This window comes from Epargyreus clarus, unplaced genomic scaffold (genome assembly GCF_041222505.1).
Source record: "Epargyreus clarus isolate Ecla_fem2 unplaced genomic scaffold, WU_Ecla_fem_2.2 ptg000015l, whole genome shotgun sequence".
Taxonomy (NCBI): Eukaryota; Metazoa; Arthropoda; class Insecta; order Lepidoptera; family Hesperiidae; genus Epargyreus; species Epargyreus clarus.
The window spans coordinates 6970614-6998403 of NW_027332223.1; the positions used below are offsets into that span (position 1 = coordinate 6970614).

Sequence of the window (27790 nt, forward strand, 5' to 3'; positions counted from 1 at the left end):
GTTTTAATATTTTTGATTATGAAATTTTTGTTTGTATGTGAAATTTGTAATTATGGTTTTAATTTTTATATAACTCATGTTTTTTTGTATTATTATTAAAGTGTGTGACTTTGATATTTTTTTTATGTTGAGTAATGACAACGATATAACGCGCATGATTATACTTTGTTCTTAGACTTATTTAACCACTGAACTTTACAGAAGGTATTTACAATGAAAGTGACATTGAAATTGTATGTTACTAACAAGCATTTCAGAAGTAATCGCATTGTTATTATTATTCCATGAAGTTACCTTGTAATTACAAAACTTTGAAATGCAAAATAGATTATCTTCATGCGGGCACAAATGTATTACACCGCTTTTAATTTTTAACTGTGCTTATTTCTTCATTCTTATTGCATTTATTTTGTGCTGCTCCGTATGTTAGACATATCGCAACGAGAGGATCGTATCTCCTTATTGTTTTAATAGAAAAGTATGAATTGTAACAACACTTCATACTTTTTTTATTAAGTTAAATATCTTAGACTAAGTGCTTGTTACATTTTGTATCTGAGTTAAAACAAACAATAATATAGGTATGGTGTATAAGCTAATAGTGTGACAAACTTATCTATTACATAAGTAATTGTATTCTTTTTTCTCATTAAGAATTTGATTTATTATACCTGCTTAGTATTTTTTCTACATTTATGAGTATGTTGACATTGACCTTTCTTAATAAAAAATACAATGTTTTTGTAACAATTCCTAGTTTTTTTTATTTATAAAGCTATTCCAATTATAGTAGAATACATAAGACGTGCATATTGTCAGAACTAAAGAATGCGTTGCTGCTTCAGTGTACTTTCAGATGCTGACATCTGACATACTTGGCTTTGCTTTTATTTATTTTAAAACAACTATTTATTAGCAATGTCTGGTGCCGCTGGTCCCTCAGTCGAACCGGGCGTTTAATTAAAATCTTGAGAAATTTTATTTAATAAATCTGGCCATATGTTGCTTTAAAGGTTTTAGAAGATCATCACTTCGTCATTTCAATTAGAATTATATTATTATATAGGTACATATAAATAATTTATATCGATGATGTAGGATTGTAGGTAGTTAATAATAATCTGAAGGAAAAGAAAACAAGTAATAAATATTATAACATATTTATTCTAATATTTATAAGTTAATCCTATTTTGTGCAAAATCAGCTTTTTACAAGATAATGACTGACCTAGCTAAGAATACTGCCTACCTACAAGCATAACCTTCACTTGTGTTTTATTTATTTTTTGTATTTGAGAATCGTAGGTAGGAATCGAGTTTCTCATAAACTCATTTTTGTTCTAGTGACATCAAATAGTGTAGGTAAATAAGTTTTAAATAATAAATAACTAAAGTATAGATAGCCACTTGAATTTGTACAACGTCAGCCATCTAAATGGTTAGAAGGCGAGAATGCCGCGAGAAAGCTGTGTCCGTTCATATGCGCAGGCCCGGGTTGCGCGAGCGCACGAAATTGAGCAGCTCGTCGCTGTCCTCGCACACGAAGGGCTTCACGTGGTGGCAGGCCACGTCGTGCCACTTGATGCCGTCGTTGTAGAAGTTGTTCAGGATTGACAGACAAGATTCGTCGTTACCCTGGGAATACAATTATTATATGTTATTAATAAGTAAAACCAGTTTTAACAAATTTATTTATAGAGTAAAAATATAAATATATATTTTATGAATAACAAAACTAATAGGTAATATTATGTTAGTATTTTTACATTAATTTTTAGTACGTAAGTATTAACATTTATACATCCAGACCTTAATTCTTTAACATGGATTACTGCTTGTATCAAAGGTAAAGAAAGAAATTTGCAGGCAGACAATTAAAAATGAAAATGGCTTTTATATCCGAGGATAGATTTCTATATATAATTATTATCATGTATTCATATGTGTTACGTAAACTTTAATTTAGCATTCATTCTGCGCGTAAACAACTTTCTATCTATCATGCAGGTTATAACACTTTTGTAAGAACGACTTTTAAGAAACAACGACTTTTTTAAAATTCGTTTCTAAAAATCTGTGTTCAATGTTACTGTTGAAACCTAAAATCTATAAGAAACGATGGTAGGTAGATATACAATAGTATAATTTATAAAAAAATATTTCAAAAAGTGTGAAATCTATCAATTCACACTTGGCCAGCGCGGTAGATTATGACCTAACTCCTTTCACTCTGAGAAGAGGCCCGTGCCCATCAGTAGAAAATAATGGGTTTACGACAATGTTAGAAGACCCCATATTCAAAGGTAGGTAACCATATTTTTGTCGATTCCAGAAACAGATTTAATCTAGATGTGTTTGATTATTGTTATCACTAAAATAAATAATAAAAGTGTATGTAACATCAACCCTACAGTAAACAAAGTCGTGACCGAAAGACCGTGATCTCTGTATCGAGAAAGTTGAAGCATAGTGCAGGGGTTCCCAATCTTTTGTAACCCGCGGCGCAGTTACAAGTTTAATATTCTTTCACGGCGCCCTGTGCCGTCCTAGCTAACTATTTGAAGAAGACAGTCGAAAGAAATAGGTAACTACAATAATAGTAGTTACCTTAGGTTGATCGAAACGAATTTAAAACACCACAATATGAAATTGTACAATACGTTATTATAAAATAATTTAAACGGAAAACAACAAGAAAGACTTGAGGATAACAACAATTAAATACGATATTTATTCAGTCAAATTTGAGAAAAAACAAAAATTAAATACGATATGTATTCAGTCAAATCAATGTGAAGGGTGAGCTAAGTGATCTCCGCGCAGTTTTTCAAAGCGGGGCATATCACTTGACACTGCTATTCTCATTTCTTGCTCCACATTGATCCGATATTTGTTCTTTATCACAGCTACATCTGAAAACCCAGCTTCACATAGATATGATGTTGCAAACGGAATAAATTTTTTAATGCTTTGGATGTTAAATTTGGATATTCATTTTGAATCGATGACCAAAACGCCAATATTTGTGGTGTCCAGTGATTAGAGGATCGACTCACGGCGCCCCTCTTTACTTTCTACGGCGCACCAGGGCGCCGCGGCGCACACTTTGGGAACCCCTGGCATAGTGACTACTTACAGTCTTTAATACAAGCACTACACGTAGTAGATACTTAATATTTTTTTCGATTTATATACAAAAATATATCAATAATGTAGATAAGTTAAGATGCGAGTTTAATTATTGTTTCATATTATGTAAAGCAAAGAGTTAGTTTATAATGTTATCATTATTATAATACAACTAATAGAGTTGTAAACTTGTAAACAATTTGGTAAAAAAAATAATTAGGTACAATAATCAATCAAGGTATCGTTGAGGTACCTAAGTTGTAGCTGTTTTCTTTTTAATTGAAATAGTAAATTGGTTTTACGTATTTGGAACTAGATGTATCTTATGGGATACGCTGAATTAGAATTTTAAATTCTGAAAATTATAATTCAACGAAGACATTGATACTCGCATCTACAATATATGGATCTTCCGGAACCCCGTAAGAGCACGTTACAGTAAAGCGGTTAATGTGCAAAGTTCTACTAAGAGATGCCCAGGTTGGGTATCACTAGAACTTAGTGGATAGGTTACCTTTATCAAATGCAGACGCAGAAGGCAGAAGAGAATGACTTTTGATACTACATAAAACATAATCGTAAGTTCAAGCAATGATAAGCGATCAAATAACTTTTTGTGAAGTCTTTCTTACTTGAGCGGCTTCTCTGTTGTCGGGCTGTGGTTGACCGTATCCGCCGGTGTAGGACCAGTCGCCGGTGTTGCGTTGGGTGGTTGGACCGATTTTGGCGCCTGAGCCAGACCAGAACCATCCGTTCACATTGGGAGGTTGTAAGTCTGGCCTGTCGCATCCAGCGAAGTTGCATTTGCGCCCAGAAGTCCAAATGTACCGAACGTTACCGCGGGCGATTCTTTGTTTTATAAATTCATTCTCCTGTAATATTAACAGCGAATATTAGTCCAAATTAGATATGAAAAGGTTTCACAAATATTAGATTTTTATGCAGTGCAATTGTTTTGTATTCTTGATGACATTTTATAATGGTGTAATGATGACAGGAAGTGCACCTCCGTCGTGTGTCCGTTTTAAGTGGGCAACACGGCTACAGGAGGTATTTGTGCCATGTGCCACTTGTCCGCTATGAGCGCCTTAAGCGTGTTGTCATGAATTAACGCACTCGGGCGTTGCACTCGTCGCTTCTTTCGCGGACGCTTGACACGCTCTATAAACCGTATCAATGTAGCTTATACATAATTCATTATTATATCTTTGGTGATAGAATCTACGTATTTGATTTCCGTACGTTATTCTGGTTACTATCTCAAGGTTTACAAGGTTCTTACAGTAAATTAATTTCTTTACTGTAAGAAGGTAACATCAAAAGTTCGGTACGACTATCGTACCGTTCGTTGACGCTTCGCAACCGCGACAGGAAGCATTTAGAGAAAACTTTAAAGACATTTCCCGCGTCTGTAAACCCGGACGAGAGTTAACAATAGGCAATTGATGTAGTATGTCGCGTATAGGAACACTTTTAAATACGAATTATGCAAGCACTTTTTACTTCTACTCTATGTAGGTAAGTATTCCGCCATAGAACCACCTACTACCTAGTTTCAATTTGTTTTTGTATCCAACAACCGTTTACATCGAAGCTCGATGGGAATTCCGTGACTTCGTCTCAGCGAGCTTGGTTGTGTTCGTCCGTAATTACCGTCCAGCAATTTTTTGACGGGGATATTCGCAACATCTAAATGACGATTGCTACAAATGTGCTTGCGAAAGTGAATATCATCATGACTGCAGCTAAGGTTAAATGTCAGCATTTGAATTGCTAGTAATTTATGGAGTACCTACAATAAAAGTAGAATAATGTGACATAATAGGCAATATTGATGTGTTGGATTATTACATATATAAATAAATATTCATGAGCGTAGAGGTGCAGCATTTCGTCTTCATACTCATGTATACTATGCTGGTAACCATGCAAGGTTTGATTCAGTCAGACAGAAAACATATGTTAAATTAAATTTTCGTTCTGAGTCTAAGATTCTGTTCGTGTCCATTTACATGACACTCACAGCATAATAGTCGTAGTGTAAGAATACGTGTGGGAAAGCTTTAAAACGTCTATTAAAATAAGAAACTATTCACTATCCCCACTAGACCGTTCACAACTCACTAAACACATTTAATACTTTACAATAAAAATAATATTTTATCTGACACGTTCCCAGCATGATCGTGATAGCATGCCGATAGTTTCTACAACATCTTCTGCAACATAGGTAGTACCATCTGTGTGGGTCCTATTAATTTTCTAGTCTATATTATTTAACATAAACTAATTTTGTTCAGTCATTCTATATTATGTAATATCCATAAACCAATAATTGCCCACCAAGCACAGCAGTGACCATTCATTATTAATTTATGTTTAACTCATTCAATTGCCTTAAATTTAACTCAATTCTATCTGGTTGTATTAACGAAATATATAATGTAATAGTATAATGAAACTGTTAGAGCGTCTTGCGCACACAAAGCAACCTTCTACTCCGAGTTTACGGAGATATTGATTTTTCAAAAACATAATTATGACAAACCTGTGGTGTTTCCATTGAAACGGCGTCCATACAATGTCGACGGCAGATGTTTCTAGCGTCAAGCCAGTCCACTTCCAGGTTGCGAGTGGGTGCGTGTTCCCAACTGAAGAAATACGAATGAAGCACGCCACGAGCATCACGATATGTCGAATGTCGTACCCCTGCACATAAATAATGACTTAGTGGTGTATTACTGCAGTTATTTACATCCCCTAACGATTTCAAATAATTCAAGTTTCAGAGCATCAGCTCTAACGAGCTTCTACCGTTGCGGAAGACCAATAAGCATCAAAAGTTAATTAGAACGGCAAATCGGTTCCTCAATCGTAGTATAATCTTGAGACCAGTATAGGCATCATAGTAAACTCGTCGCTGTTCCATTACCGTGGGACGTGTGATGGTCTTCTCTCGAGAGTAAGACTATTATAGCTATTAGTGGAGAATAGCTGCTGTTCTATATTATTAACTAGGGGTATGTTGTTTGCTTTCCACGTCATATTTTAATGTTGTTAATAATGTGTGCGTCATGTATGCGATGTCCTTTCAAGACATGACAATGGTATGGTTTGTGGTATTTCAACATCTTCCATTTCATTTTATTTCGGTTAGGGAAACCGCGAAGCCTCATACATAAAATCCATGTAAGTCGATGTATAGACTACAATACATTCAAACGCCAGTGACGAAACACCTTTTGTGCTCAAATAGACAAGTTGCGAAATTGCGTACGACCGAACGTCTTTTCATCCGGAGCTTTACACAATGATACAAACGCGTATAGTACGAGTATGTACCTAGTCTGTTCTGATTCTCACGAAAGAGATTGCAGATAGAGTGTATCTGTGTAATTATAAGATTAATCTAATATTCTTAGTACCAGTGCATATTTCTATAAATCCTACCGATTCTATCAGTCTATGCTTTTGTCTGTCTGTCATTTTTTCATAGACACATACCTCAATTATTTTATTTTACTTACTTGCTAGGTATTGCTGAGTATCACAAATTCTCTAGTTGCGTACTTATCTTGGTTTTTATGTGTTCTCAAGTAGTGTAAATTAAATTAAGTACTATTGTTGTATTAGAATAGGTATGTATGAGTCTCGATGGATTAAATCCTAACGTTACTTATACCTATCTACTAAGTTAAGTTTTCCTGTGTAAATTATATTGAGTTTGAGGCATTCATATAATAGTTGGGCACGTTCTATTATAGTAAAATTATGGTTCTACTATGTACCCTATTGCGTACATATACTTTACCTTACCTTGGTTGAATTCCCATTGAGAAAAAGATTATAATTTGATTTAGATAACCGCCTATCACTTACAACACATCTCTTCAAGAGAATGCTCATGAGACTTATTTAATTTTACGGTTCGTAAACTACGAACTTGCCTTCAATCAAAACAAACCCATACTGTATTGTTCAATGGAGCGTCTCTTTCGTAACTAGAAAGTCTCCATAACATCATAGTGCACGTCTCTCGTCTCGGTTTAAATTCCACTTTTTACGCATCTTACAAAAGTTTGTTACGTGCCGGAAGCATAATTAATTTCCGCATATTAACGGTATAGCACTTTACGTAACGCGATGTCTGTTAGAAAAATAGAAAAGTGTTACTCGAAATGTCAACTATCTATTCTAATTAATATTCTCGTATTCTCTATGTAACTATGGAATGCAATTACATTATGTAATAGACGACATTTGATTTTAGCTCAACAAGTGTGGAAGAAAGTAACAAAAAGCTATAGATACATACGAATAGGTAGATGTTTAGAACACGCGTCGTAATAACACTTAATTTTAGGAGAAAGTGTTTTTTTATTTGCTATGGGCTTGCCCGACACTACAATCTCACCTCATGGAAAGTGATGATGCGATCTAAGGTGTAACACGTTTACGTGTAAGATGTTTGATTTCAAGAGTATTTCTATATCTCTCTTATTGGCCTGGTAGATATTTGCGAGTGCTTCCATCAAGAATCGCTTTTATTTAAAGTCCATAGTAAATCATCCCCGACGTCATATTTTTGTTGTCTCATCATCAACCCATTATTGTCCCACTGCTGGGCACGGGTCTCCTCTCAGAATGAGAAGGACTAAGCCATAGTCCACTGTGCTAGCCAAGTGCGTATTGGTAGACTTCACATACCTTTGAGATTGTTTTTGGTTGCAGGTTTTACTCACGATGTTTTACTTCACCGTTTGATAATTAATTACTAATACGCACATAATTTAGAAAAATCGGAGGTGCCTCGATCGAGAGACCGAGTTTCTTAACCACTAGGCTATCACTGCCCTTTTTTGTTGTCTACTGATTGATAAAGCTTATATAAAAACTTCTTTCTAATTCTAAATATCAGGCAGCCTCACGCATCTGTATCACACTGTAGGTACCTATCAAACTACAACTTACAACAACTTACAAACTTCTTGAATATAAGAAAATTAAAACAACTGAAAACATTACTTAATTTGATTTTTGGAATACAGCTAAAGTACGCAATATTATTATTAACGAGTTAAATATTTTTCTGTTTTGATTAAGCATACTGTGTTTGTTTGACTATTCTATTTTGATAATATGTAGTAGAGTTGGTTTCAACATCGTCCGGTGTGCAGTATACATTTTACTTGTATGATAGTCGATGACAAAAGATCTTTGTTATGGTTGAGTGACGGTCAATTGTGAGCAGTGGAGCACTCCCACACAAATTTGCCATTGCGGGTGCCGCCCTCTCCAGTAGATGCAAATACATTTAAAACATACTACATTGCGAAACACCGTAAAGTTTTTTGTAGTGTGTTAAGTTTTTTTTCACTTAACAGTTAATTTATATGTATACCGAATACTGACCTAAGTTTATACAATTTCATAGATTTATTGTCAAATTTATATTTGCTTACGTATATAAACGTCTGTTTGTTTGGAATACATATTATCGAAAGTGGATTATTTAGGTATAGACGGATTATAGAATAGGCACAACTAACAACCTAAATAATAAAAATATAAAAAGTACCTAATATTGGAAATATACAATTGATTTAGAATTCCTTGCCTTTATTGTCGATACTTTATGAGGCCGACCATTGCAAGTAAATGTATAATTTCCTTATTTAGTTTGTAAATCCTGGCATAAAATTAAAAAAAAAGAGCAAAATATCCATATTTGCGAAACGTATCTCTATTGAGTATTGGTTGAATATCGAAACATGACGTCATATGATTCATTAGTAGTCCTTATTAAAATAAAATGTTAGTGGCAGATAAATGAATGACCTACAGTTCCTTCCTTCAATAATTAACAAATATTTTCTTCTCCTAAAGGAAAGTCATGGAACCGACGTAAAAAGATCGGGCTTTATGGATTTTTTTTTGTTATTACTACTACTTATACTTAATATGTAGTAATAAAACAATAAGTAATTTAAGCTGTAAACATATTTTAATTTTGTAAATACAAAATATATTTAACTTCCCGTCCAAACATAGATTTCCAAATTGTTTTGAATAATTACAGTGCCATTTGAAACTGAGTTTTCGAAACTTATAATAGTGATGAAATATATAATCGTAAAATAGGATGCATCATGAATAGTTACTATATTATTAGAGAGGAGCATCGCCTCGTATTAGGTAAGCAATTAACTGGCAAGGTGAGCCACCATTTACTAAGCCTGTAAACACACGTTAAGGAAAGATGTTTCGAGTGCTTTGACCATCACTTGGCGCAATTAGACCGAGTGCCTTCGAGGCTTGAAGCTCTAACAACTAACGACTTCGTGAACTTACGACACGATTTATTTTTAGATACTTGAAGCCTTATATGCTTATATAGCCTTTACATCTGCTATTTCTAAACTGTTTTGCGTTATTAGTAACTAAAATTATTAATTAACACCGCCAACCCAGGGTTAACTGGGAGATAATGCCATCAGGCATTAAGTTTGCTCTATTGTATCTTTTTATTTTTATGGAGGTACAATAAATAAATAATGAAATAAAATAGGTAGATACTCTACTTTTAATCTTTGACGGTTAAGTTTTCTTCCCGGTTGTTATAAAGGTTAAGTGAAGCTTTAAAGCTATTTATTTAGAAAACTGTCGTAAAAAGAATAAGTAGCTGTTGTAATGATGTAATTAATATCCCTCTACATATTATAATAACTTACAATTCAAAATATCAATATTTTACCTTCAGGCTATGTGAGAAACCTACAGGAATAATAGTGTTACACTAAAGCTCCGGCTCTCGTGTAATATTTATACAACAGAAAGTAACCAACGTGGTTACGTAAGTAACCGTGTTTAGGTATACGTACTGTTCGCGCAACTCCTGGGGTCAGGCAGGGCGAGGCGGCGCTGCGCATCCGCGACGCACAGCGCGGCCAGCAGCGCGATGGCTGCCAGGCAGAAGTGCCGGCTCATCTAAACATTATAACAAAAAAATATATCGCATTCTGTATTTTACAAATGTATACTTATAAGTAATATAAAGGTATTATTATAATATAAAGGTATATTTTATAAAAAAAATCTGTTAGCCCCAATGTGTACCAAAAAAAATTGAAATATTATGGATCCCTGTGCGGGAAATATATATTATTTCAATGGGAAAATCTCATAAATATGCAACTAAGACTGATTCGACAAATTCTAAGGTCAATTACATACAGGTTAAGAGTTAGTACCTACATGCTAACTACATTGCATTAGTGCAAGATGTCAGCACTATTGCTTTGCAACAGGAAGAGCGCAAAGGGTTTTACGACGAGGACCTATTTGCCCGAATATGGTATGGTTCTAATACGGTAGAACTCTGTTTTTTACACATTTATTTAGGTAGTAGACATAATACTTCCTCTTTTTACTTTATCACAACATAGCTATACCGGATTTACGAATAAAATATTTCTATCGTGTGTAATGACGATATTCCGTAATGACAGTGAAATCTTCAGAATTTATAAGTCTTGGCGCAAAAAGTGGATGTGTTGGTATTAAAGTCTCACATATGATATACTTCAGCTGAGGAGGAAACTACTGCATTTACCTGATTTCTTTATAGAAAATCATATTTGATAATAATAGTTCTCCTATTTGATGATATTATATTTCAACTGGTAAGGCTAGAAGTACACTCTTATTGAGATCAGAATTCAAATAGAAATGGGCGTGTATTGCGGTGCGCTACTTAATTAACTTGCTCCTGCTCTAACGAAAGTGGTTAATGGTCACCCAAAGAATCCATGTATGAGTTCGCTTTCTTTTATTTATGCAGCCCACGACGTCGGAGGACAATCGATACGTGAGATGAATTTATTTTGTTGTATTTGTGAAAGCAAAACTCGCCTCGCTGACCTCCTTGCTGACTGTTTAAACGTTTGCGTGAAAAGGTGTTCAACACGAGAAATCGCTGATTTGGGACGCATCTTATGGTTTGAAAAGCAACTTAACTTGTCATTACTTGATGGAAGCAGATGATTTAGCGTATTTTTGAGATATCTTACAGACCTTTAAAATTATACATCAATAGAGGTATGAAATAAAAGGGTGTTATTTCATTTAAATGTACTTTAAAATGAATTACTACTAGTACTATTTAAATGTATTTAAATGTAATTTGTACGCGGCTAAAAATATTTTCGAAACTTAAACACACTCGACGTAATATTTTTTTTACTGAAGTGCTTGTAGTTAGCCCTTATACTAAGTATTTGTATAAAAATCACACACAATTTCACTCAAAATTTTTAATTGATCACTGTTTCATAATTAAAATTTAGATTCGATAAGAGAAACACGTTAGTACCTCTGGATTGTACGTGGAGGTGAGGATGAGGAGTTTGCAAGCAAATCGGTGTGTGCGTCGGGCAGGTACGCGACTCAGCGAGCGTGTGATGCGCGCGACGGTATCAGAGGAACTGGCGCAGGCGCTGCCGTCCTCTCTAATTAAGCCTCCGGCGTTCATTCACTTTCACTTCCAATACGAGAGAAGATCCGCCAGTTGCACCCCGCTTCATCAACGCCTGTACTTCGACGTACAAGCAGACCTTCTGGAGGTCGCCGTCGGACGTAAACATGACTAGATAATTTGGTGGTGAGCTCATAAGCAGGTGTATCTCTTATTTTTAATCTAAAGTTGAAATTAAATATTCTGTTTAGATACTTATAAAATGAATATAAAAATAAATAAAAACTTAATTACATTTATATAAATTTATTAACATCTGAATAAGATGTTTTTTGGTAACATAGGTTGCAAAATTAATAAATGGTTTTCTTAGGATTCGTCAACTACGTTCGCTCTACATATAACTATTAAAAATAAGATTACTTATGCTTAAATTTTTTTTTAGTCTACAACGAGTAGGATTTTTTCACTTATTTTAATTGAATATTTACCTCATAATTTTGAAGTACAAATCCAAGTAACGGATGACGTTTTACATTAACAATTTATTTTAATTTTTTAATTTTGAATAAATGAGATTTGACAATGGTTTCATAAAAAGCAAATCAGTTTGATAAAGATTCTACACTACAAAGCAATCGAATTGTATGGAAATTAACTGTAAATACTGAGAAATTAGGAATGATAGAAACGTAGACACGAAGAAGTAACTTGATGATTTATTTATATGTACCCAGTTACTACCTAGGTATAGCAAACAAGGTGTCACCTAGATGTATAAGACAAAAACAGGTCAAGTGCAATTAGGCTTACGCACTTATATAGCGTTTATTGACGCTAAAATATGTTACATGAGTTGACATAAATTTAACAGTTAAGTACGTAACGTACCTATGTAAAGACACATTTTAGATAAGTATATTAATTTAAACGTGTTTTTTTTTTTAAATAAGGTCTAGTTTAATTGTTTTACTTACATTTAGTAAATTAAATTTAAATGCTTCAGAAATTGATGGATATTTATGAAAAAATATGAAAATGTGTACTTATGTAAATACGCACGCCCATGAAAACTCGCCTATTTAACACAAAAAATATTAATTCTATGGAGGTTTCCACACTGCCTTAGAATTCGCCGGCAAAGTAGTACCTACCTACCTACTACTTAATTTGAAATAGTTATTATAAGTACAGATCGTTGAAACGTGATAGAAACCCTGTGGTTTCTATCACGTTTCAACGATCGTATTATTGATATTTATTATTGATACGTATTTATTGATTGAAACAATAACAAACCACATGTCAAAATTTTGACCACATACTTATTAAGTTGCCCGCAGATAGCGTTTTTAGGGTTTTAATGTGTAGTACCTACATACCTAAGTACTTGCTGATTAAAAAAATATTAATTCACATATCTTAATATTTATTTACATGTTTTGATTGGTCGGAGGCTAAACCTTCACGTTTTTATATGATGTGACATAAGTAAGTCCTTAGGTTAACTTTGCCTTTGGTCAAACGAACTCGCTACCCCGCAAGCTTTGCGCGCAAGCAAGAAGTTGAAAGGTAAAGCACAATACGCAACGGCAGCGTGCGGTTTGTGTTGTGCATTCGTTCGTTGAATGTTTTGAGATAATGCCAGGTTCCTAATCGGTAAGTGAAAGTCATACGACTCACTGTTAGAGAGGTTTTTCGCTAACGACTTCTTCATTTAAATTGATTATGCTGGATTAGGTAATGGTCATAACACGAACTTCGCGTAACTGTTCATGGTAAGTAAGCCGTAGGAAAGTATGCAATGAAATAAGTTTTAAATAGAAATTTACACAAAACTGTTATTTATATTATAATATTAATAATGTATATTTATGTAGTGCATACAGCACTGTTTTTCGTGGAATTTTACAGCGCGAATATTTCTTCTATACTGACAGAATTTATGAACAATTTGAATTATTAATAACTAGCTGGCCCGGCAAACTTTGTACCACCTCAAAATTTATTATCGTGGATAATGTAGCTTTCGAATGGTGAAAGAATTTTTAAAATCGGTCCAGTAGTTTTTGGGCCTATTCATTACAATCAAACAAACAAACAAAGTTATCCTCTTTATAATATTAGTATAGACGGAATAATATAAACCCATTTTAACTACCCTGTGACCACTGATCACCACCGGTTAAAGACTGCTGTAAAACTAGTAACGACTTGAGGTAAAGACCCATTGCTTATGCCTACAGGACTTGTCGAGTGCATCGATAGAGATATTTCTCATCGTACCGTATGATATCGCGGCACCATGAGACATGATCTTTTAATTCTTAATAGGGATCTTGCATAGCTGATAATTTATCTCCCGGGAACAACTGCATCATCAGAATGGTGTCCATTCGTGGTTCTATGGCGTACCCAAGCCCACCGTGAAAACAACTCACACTCCTGAGTAATTTACCTACTCAAAATTTAAATGCACAACTGCAAACAGTTTCGTTTAGTGAATTCAACTCATTTTAATAAAAAAGCAGGACTTGTCTCCACCTTTCGAGAACTTTTTTTAGAGAATTGTCAGGCATGTAGGTTTCCTTTTAACGCGAGTGCTAATTAATTTTATTTTTTTTATTACGATGAAAACGCACTTAACATATCAGAAACCTGGGATTCGTAAGTTGAACCTCCCAACCCCATTGCAAGGGCCGAATTTCAACAAGTGGTTAAATAAACAAATATTAATCGATGTATATAAGTAAAAGCAATCGCGACGAATCAAAACCTAGCATGTCATTGCACTGCAGTCACGTGCGTTTTTATTGCAACACTTGCAACACGACCTTACAATCTGCAATAAAATTCTTATTTTTTACGTGTTGAAGATCACAGAATTAACATAATTACATTTTAGAGCGAGAACCAAAGTTTCTTCATGTGTGTGTATATCATTATTAAGTAAAATAGTAAAATAGACATTGTAACAAGTCCTCAACCTCCTTTCGTTTTTGCTCATTGATGCTTCACTGAAGGTCACCTCGCTGAACATGCCTAGGTTATTTGAAAATATTAAAGATTTTTGAAATACCTAAGATGAAAACGATGTAGTTCTTTCCTTTTTTCGATTAATTTCATATGACATTTTTTAATTAACTAGGGTTGTATGGGAACATCTTAATTCTTCTCTACGATTCTTTTATGTCATAACCATCAGTCGAGGCATCAAAGATAACTCTTTTTTGGGAAGTACTAAATGAGTTTATAAATGAATGGGGTTGGGGACATGGAGCTCTTAAAGAAGGTTGCAAAAAGAGCTCTCATTGAAAGTTGTCGATGCATTGACAACTCCTCTGGTGTTGTAAATGCTTGCTTCTAGGTAGCCCGTCTGCCTTATGACCGACGAGGTAAAATAATAATTAATAAGACAAACTTGGTGATAGTTCACCATCACCATCACCATCATTTTATTCCGTTAAGAGGTGGAATATCCAAAAACAATTAAACACAGTAATTTTATTTTTAACAAAAAACTACACTTTTGTATTAAATTTTCGTATAACTTTAAAATGCACGTAGGTCGATTAAAAGTTCTACCTATAATTTATACCGACTGTGCATAAATAAATTATATATATATTTAAGTTATACTTTCTATATCTTTCTTCTCCAAACATTTAAATTCTTATTTATTTCTCTTCAATAAAATATAGTATGTTGGTAACGGAAAGAATACCGACTCATATAGGTAATGGGAGATCTATTAAAATAGTGTCCAGCTGTGCAGTAATTAAAAGTTCCAAAACCCTCTAAAATGGCGCTAGTGTAGCAAGAGTATATTCAAATTAAAAAAACAACCTTAACAGTTCCAGACAGAATGAAGTCAAGCAAGATGGGACTTCATACCCACCGGTCTCTCATATGCCGCGTCTGCGTTTGCAATATGGGGGTGGGTAGGGATTATTCGGGTCTCGAGGGTACCCTCTTTGCCCGGGCAAATTCTCAAGGGGGTGAATACCCCCCGGATTTTTTAATATTCTTTCATAATAATATAATATTATTAATAATATCATAATATAATGAGACAACATTAAAATTATACCAACCCCGCTGTTTAGCGGGGGATACGGGACTTGGTCAAATTACCAAGCTGGCAGTCCCCCTCCTGATGGTCGGAGGGAGGAACCAACCCTGGGAGCTCCCGCGGAATTGGCCGCCCCTCAGGTGGTCGATCGTGAAGGGGCGCGAACCCCTTTAGGTGGGAGTGTGGTCCGGCCTCAGCCCGCTCGTACATCGAACGAGCGAGGCGGACTATAAACTCCTTCACGGACTGCATTTTAAGGTAGCGCTCCAACACGTCGTTCCTGACGTAGCGACCAGCCCCCACGACCACTCGCAAGGCCAGGTTCTGCTGCGCCTGGAGACGCTGCCCGTTCGACCTAGAGACCAACGCGTACCATGCCGGCGCCGCGTAGGTGATTCGGGAACGAATGTAGGTCTTGTAGATACCTAGTTTCGTTCGTAACGGTAACATGGATGTAAGCACCGGTCGGAGCATCGCTCGGGCCACTCGGGCCTGGTGGATCGAGTGCTCCACCTGCGGGGTCATACGCAACGAGCGATCGATGCTACATCCTAGGTTTTTAACATGGGTCTGCCAAGCTAATTCCGTTCCTCGGAGACGTAGCGGCGACGGCATAATACGCTTGCGGCGGAAAAGTATTGTGACTGTCTTACCGACATTGACAGCCATGCGCTGTCGGGCAGGCTCTGCATCCTGGCGGCAGCTAGTTCAGCTCGGCGGGATGACGCGAAGTACGCACTGTCGTCTGCTAACAACGCGAGCATAACGTCCCGTTCCCACTCCTCCAGATGATCGTGAAGGGTGGGAATGTCATTGGTGTATAACGAGTAGAGCCACGGCGAGAGGCAGCTTCCCTGCGGCACCCCCCCACATATGGGCCTAGGGTTTGAGGCGACATCCTCGACCGAAATATAGAACTACCGCTCACTTAGAAACGATGCTATCAACCGTGTCAGCCCCGCCAGGGCAGGTGTATCCATCATTTTGCACACGAGCCCACTGTGCCATACACGGTCGAACGCCTTCTCGATATCGAGAAAGACGCCGACGGTGTGACGGCCGTAATTAAGCTCGGATGCCAAGTGATGGATAACCCGCGTGAGCTATAGCGTTGTAGAGTGGCCAGCGCGGAACCCGAACTGCTCGTCCCTTATATTAAGGAACGGGCGCAGTAGTTTTAACGCCAACCTCTCAAACAGCTTGGCTGTGGTTGTGGGAGAGATAAACTCCATCCCTTCGAGTGCCGGCGTCGGACCCCTAAGGAAATCCGTTACTCTACCCTCTACCTGCTCATGGTGCGCGTAGACGTACGGTGCGGGTGGGTGCGGTGAGAATTGCTTGCATGTACTCTGCAAGCACCTCCGTGCGGTCCTTAGCTGCGTGGACCCGCCGCCGCTCGCCATCTAGGAGGGGGGTGACAGGGACCTTAGCTCGAGTCAGCTGTCTGTTCAAATGGTGAAGTGACATCTGCGTCTCGCTCGCTTGGCCGATCCTCATCTCCCAGGCGGCACCTCGCAGCTCCGCCATCTCAACAGACAGCCGCTTGGCCAACGCATTGAGGTCACGCTTGACGCGGGGGCATCGGCTGCGCGCCCAGAGATCACGCAGTCTACGCTTTTTAGCGAGAGCCTCGCTCAGACGAGCTGGGAGAGGTGTTGAGTAGCGACCCGCCTCCACAGGGATCTGGGTGGTCGAGGCCGCCAGGGCATTCTGTATAGAGGTTTCTAATACCTCGATGGCGGCCTCCATCCCCTCGGGTGAGGAGAGTGGGCCGCTAAATTTAATAGTTGATAAAAAGTTCTTAAATTTCTTCCAGTCCGTCTTACTGCGGGCTCTGGGGGGCTTTACACACGCCGCCCCTATACCAAGCGTGACCAAGATGGGCAGGTGTTGTGTGTCTAGGTCATACAACACCTCCACGTGGACTGGACACGGGAGGTTCTTGTGAAATACTATGTCCAGGACATCGGGACGGTGCGACTCTACCGAGGGGATATGTGTGAGAGCCTCGGGCCCCTGTACGTCATATCCTTTAGCCTCGGCGTCTAAGTACAGCTTCCGTCCCGCGGGGCTGATGACTCTAGAACCCCATGCCAAACGTTTTGCGTTGAGGTCACCAGCCACCAAGGTCGGAACACCACCGTCCAGGATGTTGTGGATGTCCTGCGGGTCAAATTGGGGCCCTGGTGGGCGATATGCCGCATAGAGACGCAGCTCTCCTTCCGCCACTTTAAGTGCAACCCCTATAGAGCGCGTAAACTTAAAGGGCGGTTATTATTATTATTATTACATGTATGTCCTGCTCCTGTGCGAGACGTCGCATCGCGCTCAGGTGGGATTTAATCCCCCCTGGATTCCAGTACAGCGCCTGAGAGACGCTGCACTGGATCCCAAGGAGGTCGGACACAATCCGACGCACGGCCGTAACAAGGTCCGGGTGCTGGGCCACTGCCTCGCAGATTGCTTGTACGGCTGTGACAGAATGAAGTACCCACGCCGAGTTGAAAAAAAAAACAAATTTCATGACTGAAGTAGTTAATAGGACTTGCAGTATACAGAACGACAATAATTCTTGTTGATATACTTGGCGCTTTTTTAATGTATGCACGAGCCGACATAATTAATTAATCGCCAACCTAATTTAACGACTTTCGGGTGTACATCTTTGGATCCTTTTCCTTCTGACTCTATTATATATATAATACCTTTTAATCGACAATCGGGGCGACAATGGCGATTAAAAAGTTATTAGAACTGCCTCCTTAGATAGATTTTTCACTTTTTAATGGAAAAATTAAACAATTTTATTTATAACATTTAAGATATTAGTACGAATCTAAAATGATAATATGAAATTTATTAATTATACTGACAAAAAAGTATATTATAAATTCAAATTTTAAGGCCTTAATTTTATTAAAACAATGTAAAATTTAGCTGAGGTAATTAAAATATCGCTCATGAAGCTGAAAAAAAATGACCATAGAAAATAGAACATAGCTGTTTCAGAAAATCGCCACACGCACAGAAAGGTTGTCGGACTAGAATAGTAATTATAGATTCTTTGAGTATCTGTCGGTGTCTATGTCGATTATCGTCTATTGTCTGTGGCGTAACTCATTTCTTTCTTTTCATAATTTATCGTCTCAATTAAAGTTACTCCCTTTTCCCTTACTTAACTTACAGTAAAATGGCCGATAACAAATTATATGAAATATTAGGTGTTTCAAGAAGTGCTAGTGATTCGGAAATCAAAAGGGTAATTATGAAATTCTTTATTGATAATAAGTACTTCCTATGGTATGCACGCATGAGCTTTTCGTTTCGATTTCATGCGTGGTTGTTTAAATTTTAATCTATGCACTTCGTCTTTATTAGTAGTATATCGATGATGCACTTATTTGAAGTTATAATAGAATAAATATATTGATATATAAATTAATTGTATTTCTTCCAGAGCTATCACAAACTAGCCAAAGAATTCCATCCAGATAAGAATCCCGCGGCGGGTGATAGGTTCAAGGAAATAAGTTATGCCTACGAAGTATTATCAGACCCAAAGAAAAGGCAAACGTATGACAAATTTGGTATAAAGGGCTTACAAGAAGGTGGCCAAGGCGGAGGTCCTTCTGATGATTTCTTAAGCCAAGTCATCGGTGGTATTTTCGGCATGGGAGGAGGTGGCAGGGGCCGCGGTCGCGGTCGCGGGGAGGATACCATACACCCGCTCAAAGTGACCTTAGAAGACATGTACATGGGTAAAACTTCCAAATTACAACTAAGCAAAAATGTGATTTGTGGTCCCTGTAAGGGAATTGGTGGTAAACCTGGTTCAGTGGTATCTTGCAGGGACTGTCATGGACATGGTATAAAAGTGTCTTATCAACAGGTTGCTCAGAACATGACTCGGCAATTTCAAACCCGTTGCCCCACTTGTCAAGGTCAGGGAGAGACTATCAGTGACAAGGATAAATGTCCTAAGTGCAAAGGTAAGAAAGTCTTAAATGAGACTAAAATATTGGAGGTTCATGTCGAAAAAGGCATGCGTGAAAATCAAAAGATTTTCTTTAGGGAGGAAGGTGATCAGATGCCTGATAAGCAACCGGGTGATGTGATTATTGTGCTGCAGCAAAAACCACATGAGGTGTTTCAAAGAATTGGTGATGACCTTGTGATGAAGCATGAGATCACACTAACAGAAGCATTATGTGGCTTTGAATTTGTTGTTAAGCATTTGGATGGACGCGATTTGTTAATCAGACACAATCCAGGTGAGGTGATCAAGCCTGGGGACCTCAAGGGAATACAAGGAGAAGGAATGCCTGTATATAAGAATCCATTTGAAAAGGGAAATCTTTATGTTAAATTCAATATAACATTCCCTGAAAATAACTTTGCTACTGAAGAGCAAATGAAGCAAATCGAGAGTTTACTGGGTCCACGGCCTGCATTTGTCATGCCAACTGGAGATGATGTTGAAGAAGTTAATTTTGTAGAGTACACAGGGAGCGAGCGAGGCCGAGGCCGTGAAGAGGCATATGCCAGTGATGATGAAGAACATATGCATAGTGGCCCTGGAGTACAATGTGCCCATCAATAGATCAATTGCAATTATTTATGGATTACTCAGACCTCACACTATTTAATTTTATCATAATTATAGATATTCATATATCAACACATTCTCTAAAATGCTAGACCCTTATAGTATCTCATAATATAATTTCAGCAATATTGTTGAATCAATTCTTTGTTTCGGATAGGCTGTGTGGTTTTTTTAATATTTTCTATATATCCGAAGGTCATAGGAATACACAGACATTTGTTTCATGTCATTGTATTAAGGTGAAAAATCTTTGTTTTTCATGTGTGATAAACGAAGATTGTAAATTAGCAAATGTTACATGTAACATTCATTCCATTACGACAGATACATTTTTATATTGTAAAAATGAATGTGTATTTGTTATTACAACATTAATTTTATTGGCAGTGTAGAAATCCTACATTCTTGAATGGACATAGGTTATGGTATTGTGAGTATGTGTAAAATAATTGTTTCGGGGAACCGTAAATTAAAACAATGTGCTTTTGTAAACATTAAATATTTTTTTTTATTTAGCATATATTTATACATAATAGTAAAATCAACACTATGTAAACCAATAAAGTAGTTATTAAATTTCTTGACATAAAAATATTATTTTTGAGTTCCAGATTATAGGTAATAGTATGCTTTGATAACTTTCATTCTCTTTTAAACATGAAAGTTTTTTAATGTGATCATTGTAACACTATTTATCAGCTCATTATAATATGATAATATGTTTCACTAGTTACTTTGTTGATGTAGATTTGTGAAAATAAAATAAAATACTATTAAACTTATTATTCTTTTGCATTAGAAACTGACTCAATTGATTCACAGTATTTTTTAAAGTCTTTTCGACTTCTACAAAGAACGTTTAAATTAATATCTTTCAAACCTAATTTGCGCAATTTTTCCAATCTCATCATGACAGTCTTTTGTGAAGCACATAGGACCCTAGGTTTTTTTGCAATATCTTCTATATCAAAGCCTTCATCTGTAAGAAAATCCAGAAATTTCTTTGCCTAAAATGTAAGTTAATATATTAGTGTAACACTTAAATCTACTTAACATACTATTGCTATTGTTATAATATTTCACCTTTGATGCCCGTATTCTTTTTAATGCAGGTGTAGTAAAATACATTTCCTCCACAGCATCAGGGGTTGTGTTCAGGCGGGTGGCAATATAATTCTTTGTTGATTTTATTTCACCTAGTATAGTCTTTGTTTCTTGTGAAATACTGATAGACCTGTGGTAAATAATAAAAAAATAACTCAATAAACACAACATTGTATCTAATTATATATGTAACTTGGTGCATTTTACAACTCTATTACCTGTTTAATATATTCTCTGAACATCTCACCATCCATGGATATAAATTATCCACTCCCAAATTCTTTACTCTAAGGAGCCGCTCTTCAATTGTTTTATTGTGATATTTAAGCACCCATAAATCTCTAAGAATACGATCCTCAGACACACCCATTTCTGTAAAAATAAGTAAATAAATTCTTTCATGGCACTACAACCTTAGTATTTTTTTCATATTACATCAAGAACAGATTAAAACATACCTCTTACCTAGTAATGTGTTCAAAGATCTTTCAAGCCAGTCAAAACTTAAATTGTAAATAAAGGTTCTTTTAGCAACTGATTTAGAAAGTATTGATGGGGAGCACTGAAAAAAAACCTAGAATATTACACAGAAATTATCTAAGTCAAATAATATTAGATATGCAGTTGCAATTAGGCAAAATACCTTGAGTCTTTTGGAAAGATAGTACAACCTATTTTCACAATTTCCTAATTCCACATCTTTTTTGGTAGTCTTGTAAATCTGAAGTAATGATTTAATTGACAAATTGTAGAAGGGTGCAGAATCCTCATCGCTTTTAAAATGTAATTTTGCTATTATTACTGCTTTTGATTTATCATAATCTTCACAAATATCTGAAAAAATATTAATATATAATATTCTTATACATTAGTATCCGATTTATGTATAAGAAATTAAATAATGAAAGATACAATTCTATAGAGACATTTTTATATAATACTTGTTTAGGAGCCCTAATAATTAGGGCCTTCTTTTTTTGTTATTGAGGGGGAAACCTTCAAAAGAGCCAGTGCCATGAGTGCGACACAGTTATGTGGGATTCTTACCACACTAAAACCCCCCTGGTGGCAGTCCTCAGCACTGTGTAAAGGACTAGGGGATCTCCAAAAGAATGCAACAAGAGTCCTCTTCGCACATTGTCCTGTCGGACACTACCCAGTTGAGCATGACGCTCTCTACATCATCTGATGTACACGACGGTATGTGACCACACATACCGCCGTCCTTCCCGGGGTCGCTGGCCGAACGGTTCAAGCTCCCACTTGCCACCCGCAACTCCGGAAGCCCCCTTTTAGTCTCCTCTTACGATAGGCATTGGATACCATAGCACTATTGTCCCGGAATTACAGGGACAAATCATTACAGCCTAATTCATAACTACATTACTAATCTATGGCCTAATCTCAGTTTAAGTCTTAATTTTTAAAAATATTTCAATAATTGTTACAATTATCTGGTAAACATTAAAGTATTACTAACCAGTATTATCGTTTGATATAACATTCTTGTTGTAAAAGGCAATTTGTTGGATAGAGGAATAAGTAGGTTTCAAACTGCTGAATGGTAAGTATGGTGTATAAATATACACCTGTAGTGGCATTTTAAACTTCACGCGTGTGACGCGTATGAATGAGCGTGATATTATATTTATGTAAGAAGATAATATAATAGACATTATGAAAAAAAATACTTTTATATATAACAATAATGTTTACATGAATATTGGATTTGAATATACGCTACACTTTAAATGTCAAAACTGGCATATTGACAATGTCAAAAACATTTTTTTATGAATGTATCTTAATCCTTGGATTCTTTCTTTTTGGGTTTAATTTGAGAAGTCAAAATAAATCTTGCAGTTTGTGGGTTCAGTCCGTTTTTGCATTTGAAAAACCTAAAATCCCTTGCCGGCTATTTACATTAGATCTCCTTCACAATAGGTCGTGCTAGACTGTCGCCCTAATAATATATTTAAGTAGTCAGTCACTAAATTGATTTTTTTTGCCTGTCTGACTTGTCTGAACTCTGATGTCTCACTTGTCATTTAATTAATGACATTTGACATCCAGTCAAGTTCACAAAAACAAAAACACTAGGTTTTAATGGTTTTATTTTTATTTTTAAAATATAAATTTTAGGAATATAAGTTGGTAATGCTTCTAAATTAAAAACAATTTAACCAGTTCATTCGCTTATGATTTTACTCTACGATCATTATCAATTCTATGAAAGAATTTGTGCAATAATGGGAAGGTAACCATATGATATTTATTTTGTATTTTTTTCTTTTTTAAAATCAGGAAGTAGTTAACGAGCGTGTAGTCCACCTGATGATGTGTGGCTATTCCTGTCCAGCATGGGCATCTATAATCAATCCTTGATGAGATTAGAATACCTGAGGTCAGACTTGTGTCTGACCTCAGGTATTCTAATCTCATCAGCAACACATTTGTATGTGTTGCTGCCCATGAAGATTCAGAACAATTTATTATCAGTTTCACCCTTCACATCTAGATACAGAATAACTTTCCTATTTTAAGGTAGAAATAGATGTGGGTGGTGTTGCCTCCCCGGAGTAAGGCCTTAAGAGTTCACCCTTAAATTGTTTATAATACCTTTTCACTTTAACAATTTAATGGTTTGAATTTGTAATTTGAATGTGGAATAAATAAACTGAAAATAAATAAATTATTTTGTTACACATATTTGCCTTTCATGTCATTGTTACATAAAGTTAGTAAATATTCATTAATACTATTTTTATGCCTTAGACATAAAGAATGGAGAAAAATTGCAAAAAGAGAAAGAAGGCGAAGAATTCGTATAAGAAAAGCTAAGGAAAAAGGTAATTATGATACCCATCGGATACTTGAACTAACTTTATGTACATTTTTATAGTTTGTGTATAAAATTTTTGGCATTATTATAATTTCAGATCCAAAACCCTCAGATGATTTTGATTTAGATGAAATGCTTAAAATTCAAGCAGAACATGAAAAGCATGAGATAGATGAAATTGAAAGGCAGAATAAAATAGAAAATGACAAATGGTTGAAAGCTGAACAAATTGCTATGGAGCAGTGGCAATTACTGCAAGAGAAGAAAGAAAAAATGCATCAAAAACACCTTGAACATCAAGCTAAAATAAAATTAGTAAGTAATTGTTTATTCAGTCTAATTATAAGTATTAAGTTAAGATTAAATCTACTTCACACAATCCACTACAAATACTATATATTTTAAACCATGCAGTGTGTACCACCCTCCCTCCCACAAAGGATGCGTGCAAATGCAATAAATTAAAAATATACACCACCATACATACCACCACCTATGTGTGTAAAATATACACCACCATCTATGTGGTATAATATACACCACCATACATACCACCATCTATGTGGTTTTGTAATTGAAGGAAGCCATTAAATGGCTTAAACGGCTGACCAATGCATCAGCCATTTAATGGCTGTCATAGTGAAATTTACATGGAACAATGCCGACATATGCAGTTAAGTGGTACAAAAACATGAAATCAAAGAAAATGTGCGGAGATATATCATTTCATTCGTAAAATATCTAGACACTACATTTTTTTAATATCTTTCAAACACAAAAATAGATGACGGTGACAATTTCAATTCTCAAAACTTGTTACATTTTCTTGTTAGGAGTGAGTAATCTTTACTAATCTATGGAGTATAATTAAATATTTGTGAGTAAATAAGACTTTGCTTTATATAGGAGTGGGAACAAGAAAAAAAAAGAAAAGAGCAAGAGGCACAGAGACTGAAAGAGATAGAAGAGGCAAACAAAAAGAAGCAAGAACAGTTCATGAATAAATTAGAACAATTTTTAAATGGGGATTCAGATGAGCCACCACCAGAATTACTAATCTCACATGAAACCAAACCAAATTCTGATTTGTGTCCATTTTTCTCTAAAACGGCTTGTTGTCGTTTTGGTGACCAATGTTCAAGAAATCACCAATATCCTGGTATAAGTAAAGTAAGACTACATTTTTTATTTCGTTTTAACAGCTACCCTCAATAATAATAATTTTAATTCTTTCGTTGACATTTCAATCCAGTTGATCATAGTCAGGTCAAAAAGGCAGTGGGTGAGAGATGTTGTATATTATATAATGTTCTTCTTCATCATCATTTTCTGCTTTGCTGAAGATGCACAATCTGATGAGGTGCCTCGGTACCACCCTGTCTTCAGCTTGTCTATGACTTGTTACTGGAAGTCCCATAACATCATTTATGCAGTCAGACCACGCTCGTGGCTACTTTGCCTATCACTACCAGCTTTTACCAATTCATGAAAGTGAAGTATTGAAGGCATATCTCACTCTTTCTCATTTCTTTCTTTCTAACCAAATTTTCCAACTACATCTGTTAAGTGGTCATAGAGAGCTGTTTTCCCAATATTAGCATTTAAGCCAGATAGTAATTTTATCATTCGGAAAATTTGGATCGGTCATGATTTTTAATGTTATTTATATTTTTCCAGGTGCTTCTAGCTTCCAATTTTTATGCTCATTTTGGATTAGACAATGCTAATTACAATGAATATGACACAGACGTAATGCTTGAATATGAAGACAGTGATACATACAGAGAATTCAAGACATTTTTCTATGACATATTACCAGAGTTTGAGAAATTTGGTAAAATTGTCCAATTGAAGGTAAGAATGTATTACGTACATGTACATGTGAATTTATGTGTATCCTTTAAATAAAAAAATAGTCATAGGTTTTAGATATTCCAAAATATTTCTTGTGTTTCGTTAAGTCTTTGATTATAAAATTGAATAAAACCTGTATAATTGATATTTATTACATTATGATAAATTTAACTCAAAACATACAGAAATTAAAATGGCAGAATACAAAATGTTGCCCTGTCACATACTGAATTGTAAAAGGTTTGTATTTTCACATTATGTTATCTACCTCAAATGTGTCTGCAATTCCAAAGAAATTGTTCTAAGATTTGTTACTACCACCAGATCTGGTACTCACTAGAACAACGTAGACAAGGCTCTGCTGCCTAAGTTTATATGTGCACATTTTCATACAAGGTGTTGCTACAGCAGACAAACCTTGTATAACATGTATAAAAATAATACCATTTGTATTTTTCAAGAAAAAAAAATGTACCAAATAAGCAAGCTAATGTGACCAACGTCATATAGAATACGGGTTCTACTTGCTAAGACACAGATTCCTTCCCACTCTTGTCAACTAAGTTGGTTGCTTCTAATGCAAATCAGCTGGTATCCCCCACACCCTTCCACAAAAAGTCCACCATTTACACTTCTAATTATGAAGACAAATTTACAGGTTTGCAATAACTACGAAAAACATCTGCGTGGAAATACCTATATAGAATATGCTGATTTAAGAAATTCAGTTGCAGCATACCGAGCCCTACATACAAGGTGGTATGGAGGAAAACAATTATCCCTACAATTTTGCCAAATAAATTCATGGAAGAATGCTATATGTGGTGCGTTTTTTTTTAAATAATATTAATATTTTGCTTTTAGTATTATACTGAATTTTACTCTAAAATTAATGTTGCAGTGAAAAAATCAATTATTTCAAAGAATCTGCACTAATAAGTCAACACCTGTTTTACGATATACTGAGGACCAATTCTTGTAGAGTGTCTTTATGTGATTGGTGGCTTACTCCACTATTATTATCTTAAACTTACACTACACTTCCGTTTACAAAAATATAGTGCTGGTGTTTCCATTCTTCTAACTAGAGGGCACAACATATAGTGAGTTTCATGCCAATTATTTATATTTATTTATTTTATTAATTTCAGGACTTCAGTCAAGAAATCAGTGCCCAAGAGGACGCGCTTGCAACTTTATGCATGTCTTTAGAAATCCAAATAATTTATTTAATGGGAGATTTTCTCTTTCTGAGAGGTAAGACAAGGTTTTGTGCTCACATTATGATTAAATTTTGTATATACAAAATAAATTCCATTCCATTATATTATAATCCAAATTTAGGGATATGTATGATGAGCATCTTACAACACAATACAAGTACAACCTGAAATACTTATTTCATAAAAATATGCTAAACACATAACATTCTTATTTTTAGGGTATCATTGAAAACCCCTCAAAGATCTTGGAGATGGTCGGAATCTCCAGAGCCTGAAGATGTAAAAGAAAAAAGATCCCAATCAAGAGACAGAAAGCGCACAAGGAGAGAAAGCAGACATATTAGTAGGGATAAACGAAGTTATCATCGCAGTCACAAAAGGAGATCTCGAAGTAGAGATTGAAATATTTGTCTTGAAATATTTGTCTTTTTTTAAAATAAAAAGTAGCATAAATGTTATAAAACAAATATTTTTTTATTTATTCCCT

At 35.7% G+C, this 27790-nt stretch overlaps 4 protein-coding genes across 4 annotated transcripts; 2 read left to right on the forward strand and 2 right to left on the reverse strand.

Moving 5' to 3' along the window:
* Positions 1 to 1144: 1144 nt before the first annotated feature.
* CTL4 (C-type lectin 4) lies at positions 1145 to 11674 on the reverse strand. Its single transcript, XM_073080336.1, has 5 exons — positions 11501 to 11674; positions 10011 to 10116; positions 5678 to 5838; positions 3762 to 4001; positions 1145 to 1635 (listed from the first exon to the last, which is right to left on the reverse strand). The coding sequence occupies exons 1-5, from the start codon at positions 11657 to 11659 to the stop codon at positions 1477 to 1479; spliced, it is 825 nt and encodes a 274-aa protein (XP_072936437.1). The 5' UTR covers positions 11660 to 11674; the 3' UTR covers positions 1145 to 1476.
* Positions 11675 to 18757: 7083 nt separating this feature from the next.
* Positions 18758 to 21796, forward strand: DnaJ-1 (DnaJ (Hsp40) homolog 1). The gene is made up of 2 exons (XM_073080334.1): positions 18758 to 18933; positions 19132 to 21796. Exons 1-2 carry the CDS (start codon positions 18865 to 18867, stop codon positions 20272 to 20274), a joined length of 1212 nt encoding a protein of 403 aa, XP_072936435.1. The 5' UTR covers positions 18758 to 18864; the 3' UTR covers positions 20275 to 21796.
* Positions 21063 to 23151, reverse strand: mTTF (mitochondrial transcription termination factor). The gene is made up of 6 exons (XM_073080335.1): positions 22865 to 23151; positions 22028 to 22218; positions 21850 to 21946; positions 21603 to 21756; positions 21364 to 21514; positions 21063 to 21287 (listed from the first exon to the last, which is right to left on the reverse strand). The coding sequence occupies exons 1-6, from the start codon at positions 23058 to 23060 to the stop codon at positions 21063 to 21065; spliced, it is 1014 nt and encodes a 337-aa protein (XP_072936436.1). The 5' UTR covers positions 23061 to 23151.
* Positions 23152 to 23498: 347 nt separating this feature from the next.
* LOC140747743 (uncharacterized) lies at positions 23499 to 27726 on the forward strand. Its single transcript, XM_073080333.1, has 8 exons — positions 23499 to 23641; positions 24160 to 24233; positions 24324 to 24541; positions 25133 to 25396; positions 25904 to 26080; positions 26739 to 26904; positions 27232 to 27337; positions 27522 to 27726. Exons 1-8 carry the CDS (start codon positions 23583 to 23585, stop codon positions 27703 to 27705), a joined length of 1248 nt encoding a protein of 415 aa, XP_072936434.1. The 5' UTR covers positions 23499 to 23582; the 3' UTR covers positions 27706 to 27726.
* The last annotated feature ends 64 nt before the right edge of the window (positions 27727 to 27790 follow it).

What these genes read in the sequence shown, in the direction of transcription:
- CTL4 (XM_073080336.1), bottom strand. Translation starts at nt 11,659, where the DNA reads ATGAACGCCGGAGGCTTAATTAGAGAGGACGGCAGCGCCTGCGCCAGT. An exon ending in CCTCCACGTACAATCCAGAG is followed by an intron (nt 10,117 to 11,500) that starts GTACTAACGTGT and finishes TATAATGTTTAG; the next exon opens with ATGAGCCGGCACTTCTGCCT. An exon ending in CCCCAGGAGTTGCGCGAACA is followed by an intron (nt 5,839 to 10,010) that starts GTACGTATACCT and finishes ATTTATGTGCAG; the next exon opens with GGGTACGACATTCGACATAT.
- DnaJ-1 (XM_073080334.1), top strand. Translation starts at nt 18,865, where the DNA reads ATGGCCGATAACAAATTATATGAAATATTAGGTGTTTCAAGAAGTGCT. An exon ending in GTGATTCGGAAATCAAAAGG is followed by an intron (nt 18,934 to 19,131) that starts GTAATTATGAAA and finishes TATTTCTTCCAG; the next exon opens with AGCTATCACAAACTAGCCAA.
- mTTF (XM_073080335.1), bottom strand. Translation starts at nt 23,060, where the DNA reads ATGTCTATTATATTATCTTCTTACATAAATATAATATCACGCTCATTC. An exon ending in ATCTTTGAACACATTACTAG is followed by an intron (nt 21,757 to 21,849) that starts GTAAGAGGTATG and finishes TTATTTTTACAG; the next exon opens with AAATGGGTGTGTCTGAGGAT. An exon ending in TCAGAGAATATATTAAACAG is followed by an intron (nt 21,515 to 21,602) that starts GTAATAGAGTTG and finishes TATTTACCACAG; the next exon opens with GTCTATCAGTATTTCACAAG.
- LOC140747743 (XM_073080333.1), top strand. Translation starts at nt 23,583, where the DNA reads ATGATTTTACTCTACGATCATTATCAATTCTATGAAAGAATTTGTGCA. An exon ending in ATTTGTGCAATAATGGGAAG is followed by an intron (nt 23,642 to 24,159) that starts GTAACCATATGA and finishes TTTATGCCTTAG; the next exon opens with ACATAAAGAATGGAGAAAAA. An exon ending in ATCAAGCTAAAATAAAATTA is followed by an intron (nt 24,542 to 25,132) that starts GTAAGTAATTGT and finishes TGCTTTATATAG; the next exon opens with GAGTGGGAACAAGAAAAAAA.